At 38.4% G+C, this 25142-nt stretch overlaps 1 protein-coding gene across 4 annotated transcripts in view; it reads left to right on the top strand.

Annotated features, from left to right (window-relative positions):
• LOC128623128 (putative methyltransferase NSUN7) overlaps window positions 1–24934 on the top strand; it is a 67209-nt gene extending 42275 nt beyond the window's left edge. For all 4 annotated transcript variants that reach the window (XM_053650022.1, XM_053650017.1, XM_053650027.1 and 1 more), the window contains 9 exons: window positions 1063–1215; window positions 4247–4430; window positions 5282–5543; window positions 5684–5827; window positions 11532–11633; window positions 15049–15169; window positions 15691–15817; window positions 23087–23354; window positions 24390–24934. In XM_053650022.1, coding sequence (XP_053505997.1) covers window positions 1063–1215; window positions 4247–4430; window positions 5282–5543; window positions 5684–5827; window positions 11532–11633; window positions 15049–15169; window positions 15691–15817; window positions 23087–23354; window positions 24390–24922 — 1894 coding nt within the window. In that variant the 3' untranslated portion in view covers window positions 24923–24934. The remainder of the gene's footprint in view (window positions 1–1062; window positions 1216–4246; window positions 4431–5281; window positions 5544–5683; window positions 5828–11531; window positions 11634–15048; window positions 15170–15690; window positions 15818–23086; window positions 23355–24389) is intronic.
• The last annotated feature ends 208 nt before the right edge of the window (window positions 24935–25142 follow it).

Genomic DNA, 25142 nt, shown 5'->3' with positions numbered 1-25142 from the left:
CGGTGATGATAGTAAATTTACGGTGATGACAGAAACTTTGCAGTGATGACAGAAACTTTGCGGTGATGACAGTAATTTTGTGGTTATGACAGAAACATTGCGTTGATGGCAGTAACTTTGCTGTGATGACAGAAATATTTCTGTGATGACAGAAATTTGTGGTGTTGATATTAACTTTGCGGTGATGACAGTAACTTTGCTGTGATGACAGTAACTTTGCAGTGACTTGAGATCGACCAATAATTGGTTTTACCAATATCTTTCACGATATTTACACATATTTCACAATAATCGGATATTGGTTTTGTAATATCGGCTCCACGATAAATCGTGCCATCTTGTGGGTGTTTTGAGAATTGCGCGCAGGACCACCATTGTTGCACTGTATCTGAGGAGAGACGAGTCAACATCGGTGTGCACAAGTAAAGTATACTTGCTTTGCTTTAATTAATGAACTTTATTTAACATGTTACATAAATTCTTGATATGTAATTTAAGCATCTTGGCACTAAGAAATAGTGACAAGCACAAAGTCACATATTCTGCTTACCTCATCAAAGCTTTTATTTATAAAAAAGACACTTTAGTAACAGTGCACTTCATTTTTTATTTTTGCACTCTTTCAGACCCCTCTATTTATTGGTGTATAAATAAGAATTTTTTTTTTTTTTTTGTATGCAAGGAGAAAATTGTTATAAATGAAACGGTTTGTTCAGTTCAGTGATCACTGTGTCAAAAAGCAGAAGTAAAACAATATATAAATATCGGCTATGCATATCAGTTATGGGGCACATAAACATGCAAATAATCTGTATTGGTATTGGTTATAAAAAAAATAATATCAGTCGATCTCTAGTTACGACAGTCACTTTGGGGTTGTGACAGAAACTTTGCAGTGATGACAGTAACTTTGCTTCATGTCTGAGATACACCACCCTGTCACTGATTATTTTCCTATAACATCATACCCCAAGTGTTTTCTTCCTTACCTAATGAATGATTTGAGACAGAATGACCTATTCATGTCTCTCGCTTTTAAAGTTTGTTTTTATTGTGTTTCAGGTTTAAGACAAAATTGGCGGCATCTTTAGCACGCTGCAGAATCAAACACGACCTGCTGAGCATTGACTGCATGCTGCCAGAGAGCATCAGACAGAGGCAGGAGAGAGGATCCAACCTGCCCATGTACGCCTGGATTAATACACTGCGCACCAGGTACACACACACACAAGAGGGAGAGAGAGAATCTGACCTGAGTCACAGTTTGAAATAAATAACATTGCAAAGTCCTTTATGACATGCTGCCTTAAGGTTAACTGGAGGATGTGGAATGTTGTGTGTGTGTGTGTGTGTGTGTGTGTGTGTGTGTGTGTGTAAAATAGTTTATTGTCCTGTTTTGCTGCTGGGATTCCATTAAGGCTGTTCTCCTATGTTTAACCTCCATTCCCCACTGACGCATCTTATTTCATACAGATGTATGTGTGTGTGTGTGTGTGTGTGTGTGTGTTTGTGTGTGTGTGTGTCTAGGGGTCGTAGCTCATGCGAGCCCTCAGGCACGCTGACCAAGGGTAGATAAATCGTACTGAACCACAGACAGATGCAATCAGAGCTTGTGGACGACACACACACACACACACACACACGGCCGGTAACCACATCCTGAACACTGGGGGGACCAAACCATTTGGTGGCGGTGGGGTTACAAATGTAATGGTCATTTTTAGTTCTCTGTGTAATAAAGGCCCAAATATTTATATATACACTATTTATATATACAATGCAAGACCTTTATATTTAGGAGCAAAATAACTACAGTGAGGTCAGTGTGTATTACAATACAAAAACAAGTTCGATTAGATGGTTTATCATCTTTCAGATTTACCCACTTTCTACCCCTAGGCAGACTTTCATCTTATTATGCACAGATACAGTGTATATGGAATAATATGTTCCAAACAGTAGAGCAGGCCAAATATGAATTATAAAACTTCCACTGCGTATATATACTGCTAACCTTTTTCCTGTTCCCCTCAGCTTACCCTTTTTTTCTGTTGTCCCAAAGAAAAAATTAATATCATTTGATTGTCTTTTCATTATTCTCTTAATGTCTCTGTAAAACGACATGACTGTGTCAGCTAGCCAGACAAAATTACTTACACAAAATTATTTACTCACCCTCAAGTTGTTCCAAACCTATATGCTGTTTTCAGTGAAACACAAAAGGAGAATTCTGAGAAATGTTTACACAGCTATACAGAAAAGCAGTCCATATGACACAAAGCTGTCATATGGCCACTTAGTGTATAGTTTTTATGGTGCACCTTTAAAGCTCATGATCAGTATCTTCTTCCATTTTGTTGAATAGAGCTATAATAGAGTGGAAAAGAGTGAAGGGAAATAATGTTATGAAAAGTAACGGTATTTGGGTTTGGAATGACACTAAGCGAAGTAAATAATAACATAATTTTCATTTTTAAGTGAACTATACCTTTAACTTTTTGATCACAGACCTGACTAGAACATTTTGGTTTTGTTGTCCAGAAAAGCATACATTGCAGCACATAGTTGAGTGCAGCAGAGCAGCATAAAAAAAAATCAAATATAGAAGGTATGCACGTGACGTCAGGGTAGCCGGAATTCGCTGCGGTCACACCCACTGAGGGGCAAAAAGACTGAGTGGGAGCATTAGTGTACAGCATGAATTCAGTGAAAACACAGAAAAAAGGCATCTAAAATGGGAAAAAGCTGTTGTGCTAACAGATTCAACAAGAATTCGGAGCTATCTTTTAACGGAGTGCCAAAAAACCATTCAGTCCTTTTTTACTAAGTGGAGCAGTGTAAGTTATTTTGGCATGTGGTATTCAGGTTGTACAATGATGAATAATTTGCTACATATTTCATTTTAAACGCTGCCTATTTCCATTGATGAATAATAGCAGCTCATTCATTCTCTGACTGTGTTTTAGCTTCACAAATATATAACAATAAGTGGAAGCAGTGTTAGCTACAAACTAGGACTAGCTAGGTTACGGGTTACCAGATAAAATTACAGAATAAAATTGAAAATATTTGTACATACAACCAGAATGTTTACTGGTGTTCTTGTCACTTTAATTTTTCCAACAAATCCCACCTTGAAGTAGGACCAAACGTCGAGGCTTTTGTATGCCTTCAGGTTTCAGGTACATATAAATGCCGGGAAAACCGATTTCTGGCCACATGCCAATGTCCATGGACAACAGGTTCTTGGGCAAGGTGTAAGAGTCACTGTCGAGTCCAACTGACTTTAATTTAAACTGATAATCGTTAGTTATACTAGTGTTTTCGCAGCTTCCCCTATTAAAACCAGACATTTTGCTGGATGTTTTGCCACTCAGTTTGGCCGAGGGGGCGTGTTCCAGCGGGAAAGTGATGTCAATGCATACCCTCTATTGCGGGGACAATTTTCCCATATCTGATTAGGGTGTCTTTGGTGGTTGGTAGTTACGGCCCTGCACACACACAGAGATTTCTCTCTCCATTTTAAAATTCCTGCTTTGTAATTAATGTTTTTCTTTTTATGAATCACATGTCAAATTGGTGATTGCACAAAAAATTTGTAGTCACATGTGACACACCTTCCCAATCTAGGCCCTTGTTTAACAATCCAAATGAAGTGGTTACTTTTCATGTTCTCATAAAATTGTGCATGCAGATACTGTGTATGGTGCAGGTGTCTTAAGAGTATTCATTACAACACATGCAAAGTAAAGAAAGGAAACAGTATGCCATTTTTTGTGTGCATGCTATTGTTCTTGATGCAGCAAGTTCAGTTCTCTGGAGGCTTCCAGAAGAATAAAGGGAAACATGCTACATTTGCATATTTACTCATTCAGTGTCACACTGATTAAAAGCTTGTTATGGAAAAATTGTTCAAAATACAATAGGCCTCATTTATCAATCTTTTAATGAAGTTGTGTGTAAATGTCTGCGTAAGTGAAATCGAACTAAACATTTCCACCAGAAAAATCCACTACAAAATTCCATAAAAGGTAAAGTTCGAAGAGGGCTAGAAATATGAAAATGACTATTAAACTACGAAAGAAAATAATTTCTCAGAGGCGACAGCGGAAGTTATTATCCCTGTGCTATACATCATCAAACACACACTGCCAAAGAGAACGCTCCATACACTCGCTATGTCATCATGTATTTAGGTGCCCACATTCTTATGAAAACTTCCTACAAAACCCTTTTCTCTATGCAGTATGCAGGATGTGTGTGAGGTGTTGAAGGCTGCAGGTTTCTCCCATGTGAAATCCATCACACAGTTGGAAGGACAGACATTCTGTGAGGACCTACACTGCCTCGACCTGCTGGTGTTTCCCACTTGTTCGAAAAGAGAACTACAAAAAACGAATCTGCTGAAAGATTATAGACTGGTAATACAGGTACATAGACCTTTACACTATAAGCATATGACCTTGAGCAATGCACTGATCTCTCTCTGTGCACTAGGGATATATCAGGTGTCGATAATGGCCATGCCCATTTACACGTACTAGTACCCAAAAACAAGTATTCATGATCACTTCAGCACTCTGAGGCATGCACTTCCTTTCCTCACTTCTCAATCACAAATTCATTAACGAATGTTGAAATTTTTGGAAGTTAGGAGAGGTGATGGGCAAATAGTGAAAGAGTCTTAGCTAACATAAATAGCTAGCTAGCTCATAGCACTAGGTATTGGCGTTTTTAGCTAAACATAAATAGCTACATAGACTATCAGTCCCTTCAGGAATTTGCGAGAGGAGAATTGAATGCAAAATCAAACGAACTCCACAAAATTCAGAGGAACTTACAATTTTTCAGAATGACAACAGATTTCCCGCAGATTTGGGCCAAGTCTCATCATGTGACGTTATCACAACACGCATTCAGTCAAAGCTCTCTTCTATTTATGTGCATCAAACATGAGTACAGGTAAAAGGTCTCGTTTACCAACAAACATCACTGCGAAAGTCCATGCAAAACAATGTCAGGCAATTGCGATTTCAACAATTCAAGCAGTTTTCCGCAACAAAAAAAGCACAAAAAAGTTGCATCACTAACTAGCTACCTATTTAGGTTAAACATCAATAGTAGCTAACTAGGTAGCATTAGATGAAACATGAATGGTAGCTAAAAAGGTAGCTAACTAGCTACCTATTAATAGCTATTATTCATAATGTTGTGCTGTTTTTTTTTTTGTCCTGTTGTTTTGTCATTGACTCATCATTTATGCTTTTTGGTGCGTTTGTAGGATAAGGCGTGCTGCGTTGGTCCATGGGCATTGCGCCCCTTGCTGGTTCCAGATGGAGACGTACTTATGGCTGGATCGTTCTCCGCAGCCACCGTGGCTCATACAGCTGCCATCGTTGCTGCTGCACATACTCATCTTCATACTTTTTCTCACTCCAGTAAACAGGCTCGCAGCAGCATGCGGGTGTTTGTGTGTGTGGGGGAGTGCGCGAGTGCTCAGAGAGATGAAATGCAGGAGGTCCTCGGCAGCATGGGCTGCAGCAGTGAGTGTCTGTGCGTGTGTGTGTGTGTGTGTGTGTGTGCTTCAGATATGAATACACGTTAACTTATAGACATATTGAAATGGTACATATAATTTATATGTGTGTGTGTGTGTGTGTGTGTGTGTGTGTGTGTGTTTCAGACGTGAAGTTGCTACCCGAGGCTTTCCACACTCTGGATGTGTATGACACACGTCTGCAGAAGGTTCAGCTCATCCTGCTGACTCCGCAGTGTTCGCTCTCTGCAGTCTCAAACCCTGTAGACTACCTTCTGTGGGAGAATGGAGGTACACACACACACACACACACACACACACACATATTCATGCACACACACGCAGTGTACATGTACAGTCAAGTCCCAAAGTGCACCAACAGGAATAGTTTTTTTTCCATCACCTATCAAACACTGATGCAATGTTTCTAAAGCAAAATCCTAGGATTCTACACTAACTCCTGAGGATTTCCTCACATACATTGATCACTTTCAAAGCCACAGCGCAAGGCATTGTGGGTATTGAAAGTACTAAGGTACATCATTTGAACACCCGTGGTGGGGTGGTGGAGCTACTGTTATGGCCCATGGTTGATTAATTTCCTATACCAGCATGTCCCAGCAAGTGTTTTTCTTCCTCATATACTACAGCAACCAGCCAAGCATTTTTATTTATTAAAGAACAACACATCATAGTTTCTATCCCTTTATAGTTATATCTATAACTATGTTATAGATGAATAACCATGTTGTTCCATGTTGTGGAATGTACGTGAAAGAAATTAATTCCTGTTAGCACTTGTGTGAGCAGCTATAAACAGTCGTTACTGCACAAGCCTCTCTTTTTCTTTCTCTTGAAAATAATAAGATGAAAAAATTGCATGTTCCAGAAAAACCACAAAGTATTCCGACTTTCTGATTTCTGAAAACTTAAAGTTACAGCTTTACCACTGACTGTTACAAAGAGCTGGCGGTAGAGATTTCTTCCGAAAATGTAAAATAAATATCTCCTTACAGAAAACTTCACTTTATCAAAGATTACACACATTTTTAAACTGTATATGCAGAGCATTGTCACGATTTCCCCTTGCGTAAAGCACTGGAGCACGCAGAGCGCTCTGAAACCCGAAGCGAACTCTAAGCGCGACGACGCACTTCCAGGTTTGTAAGTGACATTAACTTTGTTTAACTGTTTACACGTGTATTTATGATTTCTTTCCTGTATCCGCCCCTGTATTGTCATTGGTTGTTTCCCCTATGTGTCATTATTGTTTTCAGCTGTTTTGTTTTATTTCACCCCGATTATGTTCATTATTTAAACCGCTTGTGTGTCTTTATTCAGACATGAAGTATTACATGAGTGTTTCTCAAATACCAAGCCGTTGTTCTTTGTTTCTGTGCCATAGTTTTGATCTCGTTCTCACCCCAGTTCTTTGATTTGTTTTGCCTCGTTTATGCCCGTTTGTAGATCGCCTGACTCATTACTTGATTTTGACCATGCTTTTGATTCATGTTTTGGATTTGTTTGCCTGTCTCAACCATTACATGACAAGCATCCACAAACTACATTTAGGTAGTTAGCTCAACAAAACGTTAAAGTCGTACGTTTATTTAAACTATTTCCTCTTAGTCCGTTTTTCCCCCTTATAAATATATATAGGATAAACATTTGCAATACATATTGAGCATGTCCCCAATTAATATTAATTTGTTGTAATTATTTATTTATTCCATTTGTATTACCTCAACTGTACAGATGTGGCCATTAAAAATGCGCATCAAAGGAAAAGGGATCCTACGATTTAATGCGGTATCACGCGGAATCATGCGCATGCTGCGGGCGCAGGAAATACAGGACCATTAGGGGGCAGTCATGTGTCATTTGAATAAACATGGCTTGCTAGTGAATACAGTAGATCTGCTTGGACATATACTGTATACATATACATTCTTTTACCAACCAAACGGTGCTGCTTCTTGTACTGAAACTCATGATCTGCTTGTGCTTGGTCCGCAGATCTGTGAAACTCTCTCAGAACCGTTTTGCAACAAGCAGCAGAGCATATTAAACGTCGTCGAGCCTGAAAAAAATAGAATGTGTGGTCGGTTAGATTAAAAAATATATATATATTACGTGTGGTTTACATAAAAATATTTCTCATCAATACACACAATAAACCTAATCTAAACAAGTTTCTAATTACAAGAGTTAGCATGGTCGAGTCCCGTAGTATAGGTAACTATATCAGTGTATGTGTGGTAGGTGTGGTATGTGTGTTTGTGTAGCGTAATGGTAACATACCATACCAGAGACTGGGGTTTGTGTCTCAGCTCAGTTTAATGTTTTTAAATAAATGGGGTTTTTTTCACTGTAGAAAATTCCTCAAGATAACTCTGAATGAATTCCATCTTCTCTATAGCCAATGGAAACTTTTATTCTTTTCTTAGATTAAAAGTTATTTAAAAACTGGTTTAAAGTGAACATAGAAGTCCACACACTGAAAAAAAGCTCATCGGTTCCACATGATTGAATTGAGTTATATTGTACTGTACTGTGTGAATTGATCAAAATTAAAATAAATATTTAAACAACTTATGTATTAATTTAAACATGTGGCAATGTTTATCAAATGCGTTCTTAAAGAAAGAGCGTATTCACAAGGTGATTTACACATCCTGATTATCACGGATACGCAGAGGTGGGTAGTAACACGCTACATTTACTTCATTACATTTACTTCAGTAACTTTTTGGAAAAAATAATTACTTTTAATTAGAGATGCATCGATACTGAATTTCTCAGCCAATACCGATGACCGATTATTCAGAGTGATTTTAGCAGTGCAGAGCCTACAGAAATTACAAACTGCAGTTTTGTCGTCATTCCACACAAGAGACATCATCTTTACACACAGCACGAAATCAGTGTGTTTTCCCGCTCTCTTTTGAGTGACAGGATATAATCGGCCCTGATCTTCGGATGTTTTTAAACTATATAACATTTAAACCAATACCAGTTTTTGTCCGATACATCAGTGCATCTCTACTTTTAATAGTTAATTGCCCATACTTATACTCTTATTCAAGTTCATTTTTAATCACAGAAATGTACTTTTACTTCGCTACATTCTGTGCCGTTCCTCCGTTACTTTTAAATATTAATGAATATATGTAATTTTAATAATTAGTTTAAACGACGTATAATGAGATCGCGAGCCTCACGACAGCCTCAGTGATCTGACACAACAACCTCTTACGTTTTAAGCGTCCTGGAGAGGGGGAAGAAGTGAATGTGTCAACATACACACGCACACGTGCACACACACATACACACAAAGAGAGAGAGAAAGAGTATATAGAGACTCCATGTAGTCTGAAATTCAGGATTTTCCTTGATTTTAATCAGTTTCAGATCCAAAGTAACTAGTAACTTGAGTTGTCTTCTCCTCGTATACTTTACTCTTACTCAAGTAATTATTATTACCTTTACTGTCAACCACTATGTCTTTATCATAGCTTCTCTATGAGGGTTCACCTCTACCTGACCAGCTGACCTACATTTTGGAGGCGTGAAAAGGAAGGTGTGAAAGTGTCTTGGCCAAAACAATAGCAGGAACGATCCACACCCAACCCCAAGCACAGGTGCAAATGGCCCATAACCCTAGGCCCACACAAACCCAAAGTGTGGAGGCCATTCCACTGAATAAACCAAAAGATATTTCAAATGAAACTGCATGAAATGTTTACAAAAACAAGAGACTCATAGAAAATCCAGAGACTATTTGTGGACCTCCATAAGGACGGCAGCACCAGCAACCTGATTTTTTTACATGAATAAACACCATGGCACAGGGCCATAATTTCAAACTTTCCCTCTGCTGAAAGAAAAGGTATCTGTGGGAGTTTCCAGCTAGAAATAAAAAAATGAGGAAGACACAACAACTGTCAGCATCAACATATAAAAGATGTGTAAAATGTAAATAAAAGGATAAAGGCAAAGAAAAATAATAATAATACATTAGGACTTCCGTAGGATTGGGTTCAGCTACAAAGAAATTCTTTGTGTTTTGAACAGGATGAATCCTGCAACTTTTTCACCAGATACTTATTGACTCATTGATCTCCACTTCCCCCCGACTATTATCACCTCTCAGCAGCACTTCTCTTTGAGTAAAATGCTTTTGCCTCCATTGCGATGTCATAGACCACAAATATGTACAAATGACTTGACCTGGATAGAATTTATGTGACTCTCCAAGTTTTATACTTCTGCTCCTCCCCTTCAATTTGATGAGCCAAAAGATAAGATCACTTAAAGATGATAATTGCTTATTAATCGCCAGTATATTTGCATGTGAATCCAAAGCTATTGCAGCTGCAGCATATGTATTTTACTCCCTGGATTGCCCAATTAAACAAACGGCATTCCTTTTCTTAAAAAAGTTTTTAAAAAATTAGTGGTACTTTCACTAACTTTTTAAAAAAAAGCAGTTAGTTGAGCTGAGGCTCAAACCCTGTTCACTGATATAGCAAACCTGCATGTTACCACTGCACTATCCTAGTACACATGGAAGTTCCTTAACTTAAATACAATAGTTATTGTACCTGTACTACGAGACTCAATCACGCTCACTTTATATTTTACATAATAAAATAATAAAAAATTCTTGTTCACAATTGTAACTGGTGGGACAGTGAAATAGGTCAGTAAGAAATTCTAAGTTGCTCAATATGACATTATAAAATTGCAAACAATATAGTAAAAAATTTTCCCCAAGCATGAACAATATTCATTCAATGTTCTGAAAATGGAAAAAGTCAAACTGCATTTGGAATAGGCAGTGATTTCTGTCATTATAAAATAATGTTACAAAGCATTCCTTTATTTTTTGATCTACAGTTAAATAAAAGTTAAACTGGAAAATTAAATGGTAGGCCATAAAAATGCACCTATTTCTGGACATTGCTTGATCTAAATATTCAACATAACGAATAAAAATCACAAACATGACTTTTGTGAAGAAAACAATTTTATATATTAAATTCAAAAGTATATAGTTGTCTTGAATATCTCTGCAGCGCATCAAAAATATGAATGGGGTGTCCATCAACTGAAAGCACGCTGTCAGAGTTCAAATTTAAAGTAGCATTTTTGTATTTAGTTACTTCTGTTTCTGAATAAATAAGCATTATGTCATCAAACCAATAATTTTATAAACCAATAATTTTAAATATGCTATTTATTAGATCCTTGAAATAAAAAGACAGCTAAGTAGTGAAAAAAACTTAATAATTGTTGGAATTATACAAATGAATGACAATAACTTGTTAATAGTCCATCACCTGAATCTTTCTCTTTGGCATGGGCCTGGAAAAAACATGCATTCTTAAAGGGCACATCTGTAGGCTTGGATTGAATTTCGTTTGGTTCTTTTTGTGGTTTTGTTTTATTTTGTTTTTCCTAAATTTCAAAGTACTCTAGTATTGAACAAAACCCTTCATATTGCACTAATTTCGAAGGCTTTCATCACAATTCAAAGTATTATCCCACAATAAATTACGTTTACCCGTATCTTCTCATTGAACTCCATTTGTGTCTCGGCAGAGTTTCCTACTGGACTTGAACGAAGCTGGAATTCCGTCCTGTTGTTTCATTTTTAATGAGTTGGACACATGGGATGCTGCTTTAGAAGTCATTTATCCAAAATACAGACGCATAAAAGACAGCTGTCCTTATGCTGCGTTATTAATGGGCACACTCTTTAAAATTCTGCCTCCTCCCAAGTGGAACACTATGCGTGTGTGTGTTCATGATTACAGTGTTATGCCTTGATTATCTCTGTAATATTGTATATTAGGTAGCTCTGTAGTATTGTATAATAGGTAGCTCTGTAGTATTGTATAATCAGCACATGCCTAATTTCACTGTAGGTATACAGATGTATATTGACATTAATGTGTGTGTGTGTGTGTGTGTGTGTGTGTGTGTGTTTCAGACAAAGAGCTGCTGCGGGATCTGTCCCAGGGCTCTGTCTCGCAGTCCAGACTACACACACTCGTCGCCGAGCAGAAGCGAGACCTTCATCAGGCCCTCCACTGTGAGTATGTGTGTGTACCATATTCAATTAACTGTTAACTACTGGGAAAGGAAGTTTAATTGGAAGTTTGCATTGACCTAAAAATTGATTTGAAGAACTGTAATGAAGCTTTATAACACACCAATGATACTCACTGTCTCTCACTCTCTCTCTGTCTCTCTGCCTCTTCTTCAATTTCATTATTCTGTGCTCACATTTTGTTTGATGTGCTACATAACAACCTCACGTCTCTAGAGAACAGGATAATCCTGAGAGAGAGAGAGAGAGAGAGAGAAAGTGTGTGTGTGTGTGTGTGTCTTGTTAGTCAGAGTGTTATCGAATGTACAGCTCTCAGGTCTCTCTGTTCCCCCATGCAGCTCGTTAAAGTGCTGTTAATTAACAAGCAGGTGCTGATCAATTTCAGCCAATGAGTAGAGAGTCAGACTCGCTCTACTGCTGCAGTGTGTTTGTGTCTGTATGTATGTGTGCACGCGCATACACACCCAAGAAGACGCAGCATCAGCAGAATTTTTCTTGTAGCCATGTGGAATGTCCACACACACACACACACACACACAGACACACACAATAGCTATGTTTACATGCATCTTAAAAATCATTTATCAATCCACCTGATAGCTTAATTAAACCCTTCCTGTGCACCTAAATCAAAAGCTCAATTTCTATCTGATGGAAAGAGATGAATAAACCTTTTAATTATCTTTAAACTGTAAACTTTGAAACCTAATGATTTTCACAATTTGAATGTTTACATACATTCTCTGTGTGTGTGTTATATATTTAATAGATTTCATAGACAGATAGATAGATAGTCATGATTAAAATATTTAAAATGTATAAGCATCAGTACCACACTAACATTTCAAAAGAGGACACAATTTTTATCTCGTGTCCATTTTGTTAAGATGGACATTACGTAAAGAATAAACCATTTCAGGCCATGATGTTATAGCAAAAATAATCAATGACAGGATAGTGTAAAGATGATTGTGTTACTGTTACCACCCTGAAAAATCATTTCCCTATAACATAATGTATAATTTGTATTCTGCTATCAAATCCAATCCTTAAACATTTTTAAGATTTAGGCCTGCATTAAAACACTAGTGTTCTATATTCGATTAAAGATTATGATTAACTATGATTAACAATTATCCTTTAGATTGAGACTGTAGCTTTTTTTCAGATATGTACTGTAAGTGCTGGAAATCCAAACTCACATAAAAATGCTGATAAGAAGGATAGAAGATTGGTTTAGTGCTAGGGAACTGAGTCTTAGAGGTTTAGTTTATATTGAAGTCTGTCAGTGGCCTCTCACTGAATCTCTGCTTCAGGGACGTATCAGTGGACAGATAAATCAATGACTGAAGCAAATTCTGCTGGCTTTGCAGAGAAAGGATTCCTTATTCATTGTTCAGTATTATGCATTGGTGGTTTTTCTGGAAAATACTCACGAAACTGTCAAGGTGAGCCCGAAACAGTGGTGTTAATAAAGCAGTCCTCTAGTCATTGGCAGCTCATCCATAGGGGCAGGTGGGGCATAGCCCAACCATTTGTGTATTTACGTCCACATGACATACCATGGTCTGTCTGAATACTCGATTCAGACTGGCTGGAAGGTGTGCATTAAAACTGTGTATACCACAGATACTTCTGGTATAATTACACTGAGATTTACACCGATCAGCCATAACATTAAAACCACTGACAGGTGAAGTGAATATCATTGATTATCTCATTACAGTGGAACCTGTCAAGGGGTGGGATATATTAGGCAGCAAGTAAACAGTCAGTTCTCAAAGTTGATGATAGTTGAGCAAGAAAAAATTGGCAAGCGTAAGGATCTGAGCAGCTTTGACGAGGGCCAAATTGTGATGGCAGGACGACTGGGTCAGATCATCTCTAAAGCACAGGTCTTGTGGCGTGTTCCCAGTATGCAGTGGTTAGTATCTACAAAAAGTGATCCAAGGAAGGACAACCGGTGAACTGACGACAGGGTCATGGGTGCCCAAGGCTCATTGATGTATGAGGGGAGTGAAGGCTACCCCGTCTGGTCTAATCCCACAGAAGAGCTACACAAATTTCTGAAAAAGTTCATGCTGGCTTTGATAGAAAGATGTCAGAACACTTTGCTGCTTATAGGGATGTGTAGCCACAGACTGGTCAGAGTGCCCGTGCTGAGTGCCTACAGTGGGCATGTGAGCATCAGAACTGGACCATGGACCAATAGAAAAAGGTGGCCGGATCTGATGAATCATTTTTTGTTTTACATCATGTGAAGGCCGGGAGAGGCATCGCTAGCCTGGGGAAAAGATGGCACCAGGATGCCCCATGGGAAGAAGGCATGCCGGCAAAAGCAGTGTGATGTTCTGCTGGGAAACCTTGGGTCCTGGCATTCATGTGAATGTTACTTTGACACGTACCACCTACCTAAACAGTGATGAAAACCAAGTACACCCCTTCATGGCAACAGTATTCCCTAATGGCAGTGGCCTCTTTCAGCAGATAATGCTCCCTGCCTTCAGTTCAATCGAGCATATGTGGGATGTGCTGGACAGACAAGTCCGATCCATGGAGGTCCCACCTCGCAACTTACAGGACTTTAAGGATCTGCTGCTAACGTCTTTGTGCCAGATGCCACAGCACACCTTCAGAGGTCTTGCGGAGTCCAGGTCTCGACAGGTAATGAGCTGTTTTGGTGACACAAGGGGGACCTACACAATATTAGTCAGGTGTTTTTAATGTTATGGCTCATCGGTGTATATACATGAGGTTTTGTCCAGTAAATGTCATAATAAATCCACTTGCTCATGAGTCAAAGTACGTCCACAAAATCAATTCTTCCTTCCTTGACAAATGAATAGGAGGTTGAACTCTTTTTGAAGACGCTGTCTCAGTAGCCATCATTGTTGTCCCTCCTCTCTGAACAATTACTAAAAGACACATTTTTCATTGGTGTTAAATAGCACACACAAATAGCAAAGTAATTTGTCAACTTTGATTCAATACCAGCCTCTCAAAAGATGCTGCTGCTTTATTTCTTAGCGCATTTTCACCAAAGATCTGGAACCTTCTGAGGAAACAGAGTTCCACAAGTCTCTTGAATGACGACAGTTCTTGAACAAGTTCCTGCCCTGACTTCCTGTTTCCACAGTGTAAGAGCTTTCAGGGATTTCAGGGATTAATCTTGTCATGAACATGAAGGAGACTAAGCTTGATGCTGGGTTGTTTTTTTCTGACCAATCAGAATTCAATCAATCAGAGGATTCAAGAGTGTTGTGGCATCATATAAGTTTCACTATGCCTTTCCTGTTTAATACTACTCCCTACTGTTTCACTGGTACTTCATGAGCAAACATTTACAATTTTGTGTATCACGCAAATGTCTTTTTTTTTTTTCCAATATTATTTCCAGTTCCTAAAGTGCGAGTCGTGGTGTATTCCACCTGTTCCTCACTTCCAGCGGAGAACGAGGAAGTAGTGAAGAGCGCTCTCACACTCACAGAGCACGACAACTCCAAACTACAGCCTTTTAAGTATGTGTTGGTGTCTCAGTGTGTTTCCTGTGTACTCTCAATCCCAGACCTCTAATTTTATCAAGCTGTGTGTGATTTAGAAAAAGCTATATATATGCTAATACTTATGGCTGATGTGTTTCGATTATTGATGATTCCTGTGTCTGTTGTGTGACTTTTCTACTATGTATGCATTCAAGCATGATTTTGTGTGTTCGTGTTTGCTTATCATTGTACATGACCCCTTTAAGTGTGTAAATTCTTCACTGTATAAGTGTGTGTGTGTGTGTGTGTACCATTGTATATGGTTCCTCTAAATTTGTGTATTTGTGTGTATGAGAGAGAGACAGACTCTTCCTAACGCTGTATATGGTTCTACTAAATTTGTACATTCTCTCCTCTCTGTGTATGTGTGTGTGTGTGTGTGTGTGTGAGAGAGAGAGAGAGAGAGAGAGAGAGAGAGAGAGAGACTCTTCCTAACGCTGTATATGGTCCTACTAAATTTGTACATTCTCTCCTGTGTGTGTGTGTGTGTGTGTCAGGCTCAGAAACCCATCTCTCCTGTGTTGTTATAAAGAGGATGGCAATGGAGAAAAGAAGGCTGACTTTTTCAGGCTTGAAGCTTCTGATCAGAGTAACGGCTGCTTCTTAGCTGTTCTCACATCCCAGGTTTTCTTACAATCATCATACACACACACACACACACACACACACACACACACACACACTGCACACTGTTGAATCCTGCACTTACATACCTAAAAGTCTTGATCACGGGGCATCAGGGGAGATGGGGGCTGAGTAGCACAGTTCTCAGTTGTATATTCCAGGCAATTAACATAATTTACATTAACATGAATTAACTATTAGCTATTAACTTCAAAAGTTTCTTTAGAAGTCATTTGCCATTAAAGTCATGCACAAGGGGTTAGTGATTATAAACAGAAAAAAATCGGGTCACTTAAAATTTATGGCTTTAATTTAAAAACAAGTCACATGCAGCTATTTGTATGTGGCTTTAAGGACTGCTTATTTGCTCAGAAGGTGTTGATAAATTTTCTATAATAGCAGCTTTGACAGTAGTGTCAGCAATAATTCCAATCACAGGTTCATATTAATGCACTTGTTCTTGTTTCTGTAGTAACAACTTAGGCACTTGTATGGCAGACACTCAACATAAATATAATTTAAAAAATGATGTTTTCTGTGAGGAAGCATTTATTTAGCATTCTTGGAAGGAGTCTGGAAGTGTCTTTGTAACAGTGTAACAGTGGAACAGTAAGTGGAAGCACTTTGTAACAGTCAGAGGTACAGCTGTAACTAAATTTGTTAACATGGAGAAAGATTTGACTAATTAATTTGTCTTATTTACTTCAAGAGAAAAAACAGTTCATAGCTACTGTATAACGTAAGTAATAACAGAAACTAATGTTTCGCGGTTGTTCACTAAAGGTCACTATAAATGAAATATAGTACAATGCAGTGTTGTTTAATAAATACAAAACTGTTATTGTTGACAAATTGCTTCACCTTGGGCTTTATCACACCATCCTGTTGTTTATTTTCCTAAAACAGCGTGTACAGTGCCTTACAAAAGTATTTACCCACCTTGGTGTTGTTCCTGTTTTATGCATTACAACCTGGAATTAAAATGGATTTTTAGTTGGACTTAACGTAATGGACCTAACAAAATAGTCCAAATTGTTGAAGTAGTATGGGGGAAAATATCCCAAACTTTGAACATCCTACGGAGCACCATTAAATCCATTACAACAAAATGGAAAGACTATAGCATCACTATAAACCTAACAAGGCCGCCTACCAAAACTCACAGACAGGGCAAAGAGGGCATTAATCAGAGATTCAATAAACACACCAAAGATAACATTGAAGAAGCTGTAAAGATCCACAGTGGTGATGGGAGTATCTGTTCATAGAACCACTTTAAGCTGTACAATCCACAGAGTGGGGCTTTATGGAAGACTGACCAGAAAAGAAAAGAAAAAAAGAAAAAAAAAAAACACATTTGGAGGTTGCCAAACAGCATGTGGCAGACTCCCCAAACACATGGAAGAAGGTTCTCTGATTAGATTAGACTAAAATGTAACTTTTTGAACATCACGGGAAACGCTATGTGTGGCACAAACACAACACACAATTCCCACAGGGAAGCATGGTGGTGGAAGCATTATGTTGTGGGGATGCTTTTCATAGGTAGGGACTGGAAAACTGGTCAGGTTTGAAGGAAAGATGGATGGCAATAAATACAGGGAAATTCTTGAGGAAAATCTCTTTCAGTCTGCCAGAGATTTGAGACTAGGATAGAGGTTCAACTTCCAGCCGGACAGTGACCCTTAACATGCTACTAAAGCTACACTGGACTGGTTTAATGGGAAACATTCAAATGTCCCTGAATGGCCAAGTCAAAGTCCAGACTTCAATCCAATTGGGAATATGTGAAATGACTTGAAAATTGCTGTACACCAACACAGTCCATCTAACTTGAAGGAGTTAGAGCAGTTTTGCCTTGAAAAATAGGCAAAAATCCCAGTGGTTAGATGTGCTAAGCTAATAGAGACATACCCCAAGAGAATTTTAGCTGTAATTGCAGCAAAGGGTGGCTCTATAAAGTATTGACTTTGGGGGTGGGGGTGGGGGTTTTATAATACTTATAATACTTAGTAAATTACAGTCAGTAACAGTTTGGTTTGTTTTAATCTTAAAATAAATGAGATCCAACAACAAACCTGAACTGAGTCTCATCAATTTTTATGGAAAATTAGAGATCTGATTGAATCTTTTATCAGTCCTGTGAGAGATTTAACTCCAGACTGTTAAAATTCTCTCTGATGAAAAGGCTAAAGATGTGATTAACACTGCAGGGATTCAGAAAAAGGTTTGTATTGAGAACGAAACGAATGCAGTGGAGCACAGAAATAAAGAGAGACAGACAGGTGGAAAGAAAGAGAGAAAGAAAATGAGAACATTGAACAGGATTAGAGAGGGAGAAATAAGGATAAACAGAAAGGGAGAGCAACACAGTCTAAGAGAAAAACCTACACACACACACACACACACACACACACAACATTTGAAGTTTCCACAGACGGTTCTCTCAGACTGAAAAGTGGTCCTCTTCTAAATTAAGTATTTCTGAAGTGGTATGAACACACACATTGCCATTTAATCGGCAGCCTCTGTTATCCAAAACAAACTGAGGCAGTCCATGCACAGAGCTTGAGATGGTTCAGGCTTGTGCACAAATCTGAATTCACTAGAATGGAACAATATTCACTGAGCAGCCATTCACCAAAATTCATGTGTTACAGGTTTCCCATTGGGAAGTTTAATGGATCAGCATGGCACCATGGGAAAATCCCATTGAAGATATTATTTTGGAAAAATGGGAAAAATTGATACATTAGCATGGCAATATTGGAGAATGTGATGGATTAGCATGGCAAAATAAGACGATTTTTTAGATTTGCATGGCAAAATGGGAAAATTTCATGTATTAACATGACAAAATGAGAAAATGTGAAGGATAATCTTAGCACAATTGGGAAGTATAATGAAAAATTGTGAAATGGATTAGTTTAATTAGTTTAAACTAATTTAATGGATTAGTTTGGCAACATGGAAAAGTGTCACTTATAATGCAAAATGGGAAATTTTGTTGGACTAACATGACCAAATGTGGATAATTAATGCACTAGTATGGGAAAATGTGAAAATGTGATGAATTAGTATGTAAAAATGGGATGTTTTGTTGGTTTAACATGGCCAAATGGGCCTAAATAATGGCCTAGCATAGCAAAATGGAAAAATGTGCTGAATTAGCAATGCAACATGGGAAGTTTTGTTGGTTTAACATGGCCAAATGGGCCTAAATAATGGTCTAGCATGGCAAAATGAGAAACTGTGACGAATTAGCAATGCAAAATGGGAAATATTAATGGCTGGTTAAAATTAAGAGGTTGGTTTAACATTACAAAATGGGCATAAGTAATGAACTAGCATTGGAAAATGGGAAAATGTGATGAATTAGCAATGCAAAATAGGTCATTTTAATGCTTTAACATGACCAAATAGGGACAATTAATGGGGTAGCATGGCAAAATAAGAAAATGTGATGAATTAGCAATGCAAAATGGGAAATATTAATGGCTGGTTAATATTAATAGTTTAGTTTAACATGACCAAATGCGCATAATTAATGGACTAGCATAGCAAAATGGGAAAAAAACATTTGAGCTATTAGCATGGCGAATTAGGAAGATTTATTGAATTCGCAAGGCAAAATGGATAAAACTGATGCAATAGCATGGCAGAATGGGAAATGTTTTATATTGTGTTGCAGAATGAATTTTTTCTCATGGATCAGCATTGGAGAATTGCAAAATGTAAAGATTCAGCATTGTAGAATGGGACAGATTTCTAAAAGGTACAAAGCCCTTTTCAGGAATCACTGAAAAGCAGCAACCACACCAAACGCTAAGTCTTCAAAAGCTAAAACTTCAAATGCTGAAATATTGCACCTGTACATCATTCTGACTCTTCGCTTATATGTTTCACGGTTTTTTTCATGTGTGTAATGTGAGTGTCGCTATCATATTGCGCACATCAATCACATTCATTTCCACATTGATGCACCTGAAAATGTAATCAAAGCAATTTAATGGCTGCTTTATCTCACATTCTCAAACACATTCTGCTGTAAAGCACAGTAATAAAGATTATTGTGGCGCACTTAAAAATGGCTCATAAAATTGCAATTAGGCGCAAGTTGGAAATTTTACCGGCTGCTGTTTCTCTCTCCAGAATCTATGTTCCCGCTTAACCATAGCATACAGTAGAGAGCTTTATAGTGCATCCCGCAGTCTGCATCTGAGGCCAATAAAATGGACTTTACTACACAAATGGAGAGGAGGATGGGTCTAATTCTCCAAAGTAGAGTAATAAAATCTGTCAACTTCTAGAAATTTCCATGGCACGCCATTTCTAGGATTCCACTTATGTCTGCGCTAATGCCAAGCTTACACTGGATGACTTTGGTGTAATTTGGACACATTTTTTTTTAACTAGCTACAATTTTTTTTGTAGCAAGAGTTAGCTAAAGCCTGTGCTAGTAAAATGTTTTACTCTATAGCATTTTTCTTTTGTGGGTAGGGATGTTTAGGAGCTTCATCACAAAGGCAATAGCTTGTAGCTAACAACTATGTGGGCACTTCTGAATTGTTAGGCATGATTAGAACTGTTTTGACAGCGTTTGAAATGTTAATTTACAGCAGTAATTTTACCAAAGTTTTGTTGGATGTAGATAACTTTATTGAAGTAGTTCAATATTTTTTGTATTTTCCTTTGCTTTTGAAGTTTTAGCACAGGCAAACTGGGCACTGCCTGCTTATGTACATTTTCAGTTACTTTGTTAATATGGATGTAGCTCATTTTTGAGAAGCTATGATTAGCAAGTTAGTTGATGTTAACTTTGTTAAATGGACAGTGTTGTCTATCATGAGGTAACTTCAAACAAGAGTTATCTAAAACTTAAGAAAAATCTTTCATTTTGTAGCATGTTTTTGTAGCAAGGGATGTTTGGGCACTTCATGAAAATCCTAATAGCTTGTACCAAACAATTGTGCCAGCATAGCTATGGTGTTAACCATGAACATGTTATTTTACAACAGAAAATTTTGTTGGATATAGATTTTATTTAGATAGCTAGTAAAATATTTTACATTATAGCATATTTTTGTTTGTTTGTTTTTTTGTGGGCAGGGATGTGTTTGGGAGCTTTGTCACTAAGTAGCTAACAACTGTGTAGCCATTTCCCAATTATCCAGAATGATGAACTATTGTTAACTAATACTAATAATAGTAATAGCTTGTAGCTAACACCTGTGTGAGCATTTCCTAACTGTCAGGCATAATTAGCTATTGTTTTGATCAAGAAAATATTAATTTATGAATTTAAGAATTACACCATTTTGTTAGATGTAGATGATTTATTGAAGTTATTTAGATAGCTAAATTAACTAGCTAGCTGTATCATAAGAGATATAGAGATCTGGTTGAGAAAATGGCAATTGGGGTGTGCTTTTTGAGAGGACTGTATAGGCGCTAAGCATTCAGTTTATTGGGTAAAGTTTTATTTGTGTAGTTTAATTGTGAAAAGTATATACTTTTTAAAGGCGTAATTACTCAGTGTGCTTGGACAAACACAAACAGATTTGAGATTCTCTGTTAATCAGAATCCTTCAGCAGTTCTAGTATCTAGTGTTGTACTTTGAGTAGGAACTGAATTGTGTATTTAAATAGTGTCGTGTTCACTGTGTTACTGAGAAGATTCAATACAAACTGTATTTGTTATTTCAGAGGTTTTGATAGTTCTAATGCATGTTTATGTTTATGTTTGTATAGTAAAACTCATAGATTTAGATAGCGTTTGATGCTAAGTGTAATTTCAGTGGTATTTTAAGTTATATCCTTTTATATTTTAAGTGATTTGCCAAACACATCTGAGTGAAATGTTAATATTTCTGATATTTGTGTCTTGTTTCCACTGGCACTACAACTTTACATTGTCTGGAATCCAAGACTAATGGCTATATACTAGCTAGCTAAATCACAGTTCTCTGTCATTAACTTTTTATTATTTTACACATTCTCTATATCTAGCAACTGAGTTTTCATGACTTAACCACTTGAACAGTGAGTGTTAGCCTTTCCATCCTAAAAGCTCGAATTCACAAGTTTCATGTTTTCACGATTTGTGTGTGTAGGTAATGGCTGTGTTTTGGCTATTTTTGGCAAATATATATAACTGACTGGTTTTTATTTTATGGTGAGAGAAGGAAAGCAAATAAGGAAATAAACGAGAGAGCGAGAAGAAGGACATAAGGGAGGATATTAAATATTTCATCGCTCCCTTGTCTTTCCGAGTTAGCATCAGCATGGCAAGACATCACGACCCTAACACACACACATAGACATGTGGACACACTCTCTAAGAAAGATTGAATTATTCACACTTTGTGGGTAGATTTCTGCTGAGACAGCAGGTGATCCAGCAGGGTACACAAACACACACACACACAGCAGGATTCATGTAAAGATTAGACAATTCTAATTAGCATCTTAAGTGATGTGCTTTGTGTACTATCAGTGTGAGCAGTGTGTTCATACAGGGAGACTATAAAATACCTGATGTGCTAAAGCCACCGAGAAATGAAGCGCGGAACGCTGGAGACGTTTGCACTTGACAGTCACAGCCTTCAACATTACGTCAGGGACAGGACCTTCAGAAACCACAACAGTTAGCGTTTTTGCAAAATGGCCGATGCACAGAGTGAAATTTCTTTTACACTACAGACACAAATTATAAGCAAAGTTTAAAACGCGCATCTGATTGGTCAGAATCTTCTAGAACAGCAGCTATGACTGTAGACCTGGCTGTAATTCAAATCGCAGGTTTATGTTAATGCACGCGTTCTAATACAGTAGGTTGTCGTATTGATTACGTTGTATACGTTGTTGTATTTACGGTTTATGGAAGGAGTCTCCAGTGTCAGTGCTGTGTAAGAGTACGTTATGAACCACAGGAAAGTCTTTGGGACAGAGGACTTTGTGTTTCGCAGTTTCTTGGAAACATGACAATAATTGTCTTATTAACTTCAATAACTTTTATAACCATAAGTGATAACAGAAACTAGGTTGTCTCGCAGACGTTTGAGCATATATAATGGAACTATAAACTGTTAAACAGCATGACATGTTTCTGGAAAATTGCTGTGGTATAACATTTCGGAATGTGCTGTTATAGAAAAATAATCAACTTCATTGTTCATTAAGTTGTGTGAATTGGCCTCAAGAATGTGGTGCTTAATGTGTAATTGACTACACACCTACTGTAGTTTTACACATGATTCTCCTCTACAGCCCGATCCAAAAGTGACGCCACAGGAAGTAATAGCTCGCGCCACCGCTAGTGGATTGCTGGATGGGATCCAGCTGACTCAGCCAATCAAGAAAGAGGGGCGTGGCCGACAGACACGCAAAGGACCTGCCTATCAATCTCGCCGGCAACCCCATGTCTCCGTTAGCAGCCAGTCGCAGGTGGCTGAGTTTCTGAACCGTGAGCTGAAAGCCAATAGCTCAGTCCCAACAGCGGCACAGGAGCGGACCAACGGCACACACTCGCCTTGGGGTAACACACTCTAACACACACACATGAAAGCAGGCACCCTCAGGCTAAGCTTTTTTGTTGGAGCATTACCGGTGGTTTTCCCTCTCTGCATCTTCACACTTTGTTGTCTCACTGTGTGTCATTTGCACAGTTTTGTGTGTTGCTCGCCCCGCCCATTTTGTTCTGCCAGTGGTGACTCAACCTCCCGTTGCTCACCAGCTCCAAATGAAAACAAATGGCTTCTGCAACTCACCTTATGCCATAGTCCTATAAACTTGTGTTTTTATAGCATTAGACAACTACTGATACGTTTTCAGTCACGTGGACAAATCATACACTATATGGCCAAAAGTTTGTGGACACCTGATCATCACCCCCACATGTGCTTTTTGAACATTCCATTCCACCATTCCAGATTTAGTCCCCTCTTTGTTGTTGTAATACCCTCCACTCTTCTGGGAAGGGTTTCCACTAGATTTTGGAACATGGCTGTGAGGATTGGTGCTCATTCAACCACTAGAGCATTAATGAGGTCAGGCACTGATTTTGGACGATGTTGGACTGATGTTGCAGTCAATGATGTTTCAATTCATCCCAAAGGTGTTCAGAGGGGTTGAGGTCAGGGCTCGTTGTAGGACACTCAAGTTCTTCCAGTCCAATGTTGTTAAACCGTGTCTTCATGGAGCTCACTTTGTGCACAGCGGCATTGTCATGCTGGAACAGGTTTGGGCCTCTTAGTTCCAGTGAAGGGAAACTGTAACGCTACAGCATACAAAGACATCCTATACAATTGTGTGCTTCCAATTTGGCAACAGTTTGGGGAAGAACCACATGTAGGTGTGATCAAGTGTCAACAAAGGTTTGGCCATATAGTGTATGTTTTGGTAAAATGTGGTAGCTTTATAATTTGGCTTAATTTAATTATGACAAGATAAATTTGATAGTTCATCTTAAACAAAATCTTTCTGCAACCTCTCTGTCTTTTTTCTTACATCCTTAAGCCTATGAATCTCTATTCCTAATGCTTTTTTGTCCATCTCTTTCACTTTCTCTCAGGAAAATCCAAACCAACTCATCCGCAGCACTCGTGCAAACCCGCCTCCTCCAAAACCTCCACCTTCTCCAATCCAAGCCAAGCCTCCTTTATCACAGGACCTACCTCCACCCTCTCCTCCGCCACAGGCCTCACCTTGTCTTATACAAGCCAAGCTTCACCATCCAACACCGCCCACACCTTCTCCACCACAAACCCCATCTTATTGAACACAGACTCTGCCTCGTCCATCAACGGACTCACTATCACCGCCTTTAACAAGGGGCTTGCACCATCCCATAGAACCTTGAATCGAACCAACGGCCGCCGAGCTGCTGTTCCTGTATATCCGCCCTCTGCCCCACCCAGAGGCAGACATGAAGTCCTGCGTCCTGTGTTGATTTCGTTTCCTCCTCCTCAGTTCCCATCCTTGTGTCCAGAATCTGCTCCGGTCAAGATCAAAACCCCTCTGTTGTACCAAAACTGGAGGAACTGTTCACGCCCTGCCCCACTGACACACACACGATTCGGGAGCAGCATACGCCCGTGGCTCTGACACACACACACACACACACATATACAGTATATGTGTATATATATATATATATATATATATATATGTATATATATATATATATATATATATATATATATATATATATATATATCTGGTTCCTCTCAAGGTTTCTTCCTCTTAACATCTTAGGGAGTTTTTCCTTGCCACCGTCGCCACCGGCTTGCTCAATTTAAATTTGCACATTTAAAATCTGTATACC

Source organism: Ictalurus furcatus, chromosome 2, assembly GCF_023375685.1.
Source record: "Ictalurus furcatus strain D&B chromosome 2, Billie_1.0, whole genome shotgun sequence".
Classification (NCBI taxonomy): domain Eukaryota; kingdom Metazoa; phylum Chordata; class Actinopteri; order Siluriformes; family Ictaluridae; genus Ictalurus; species Ictalurus furcatus.
The sequence above is the reverse complement of the archived record's forward strand: the minus strand, read 5'-3'. Positions and strand labels throughout refer to the sequence as shown.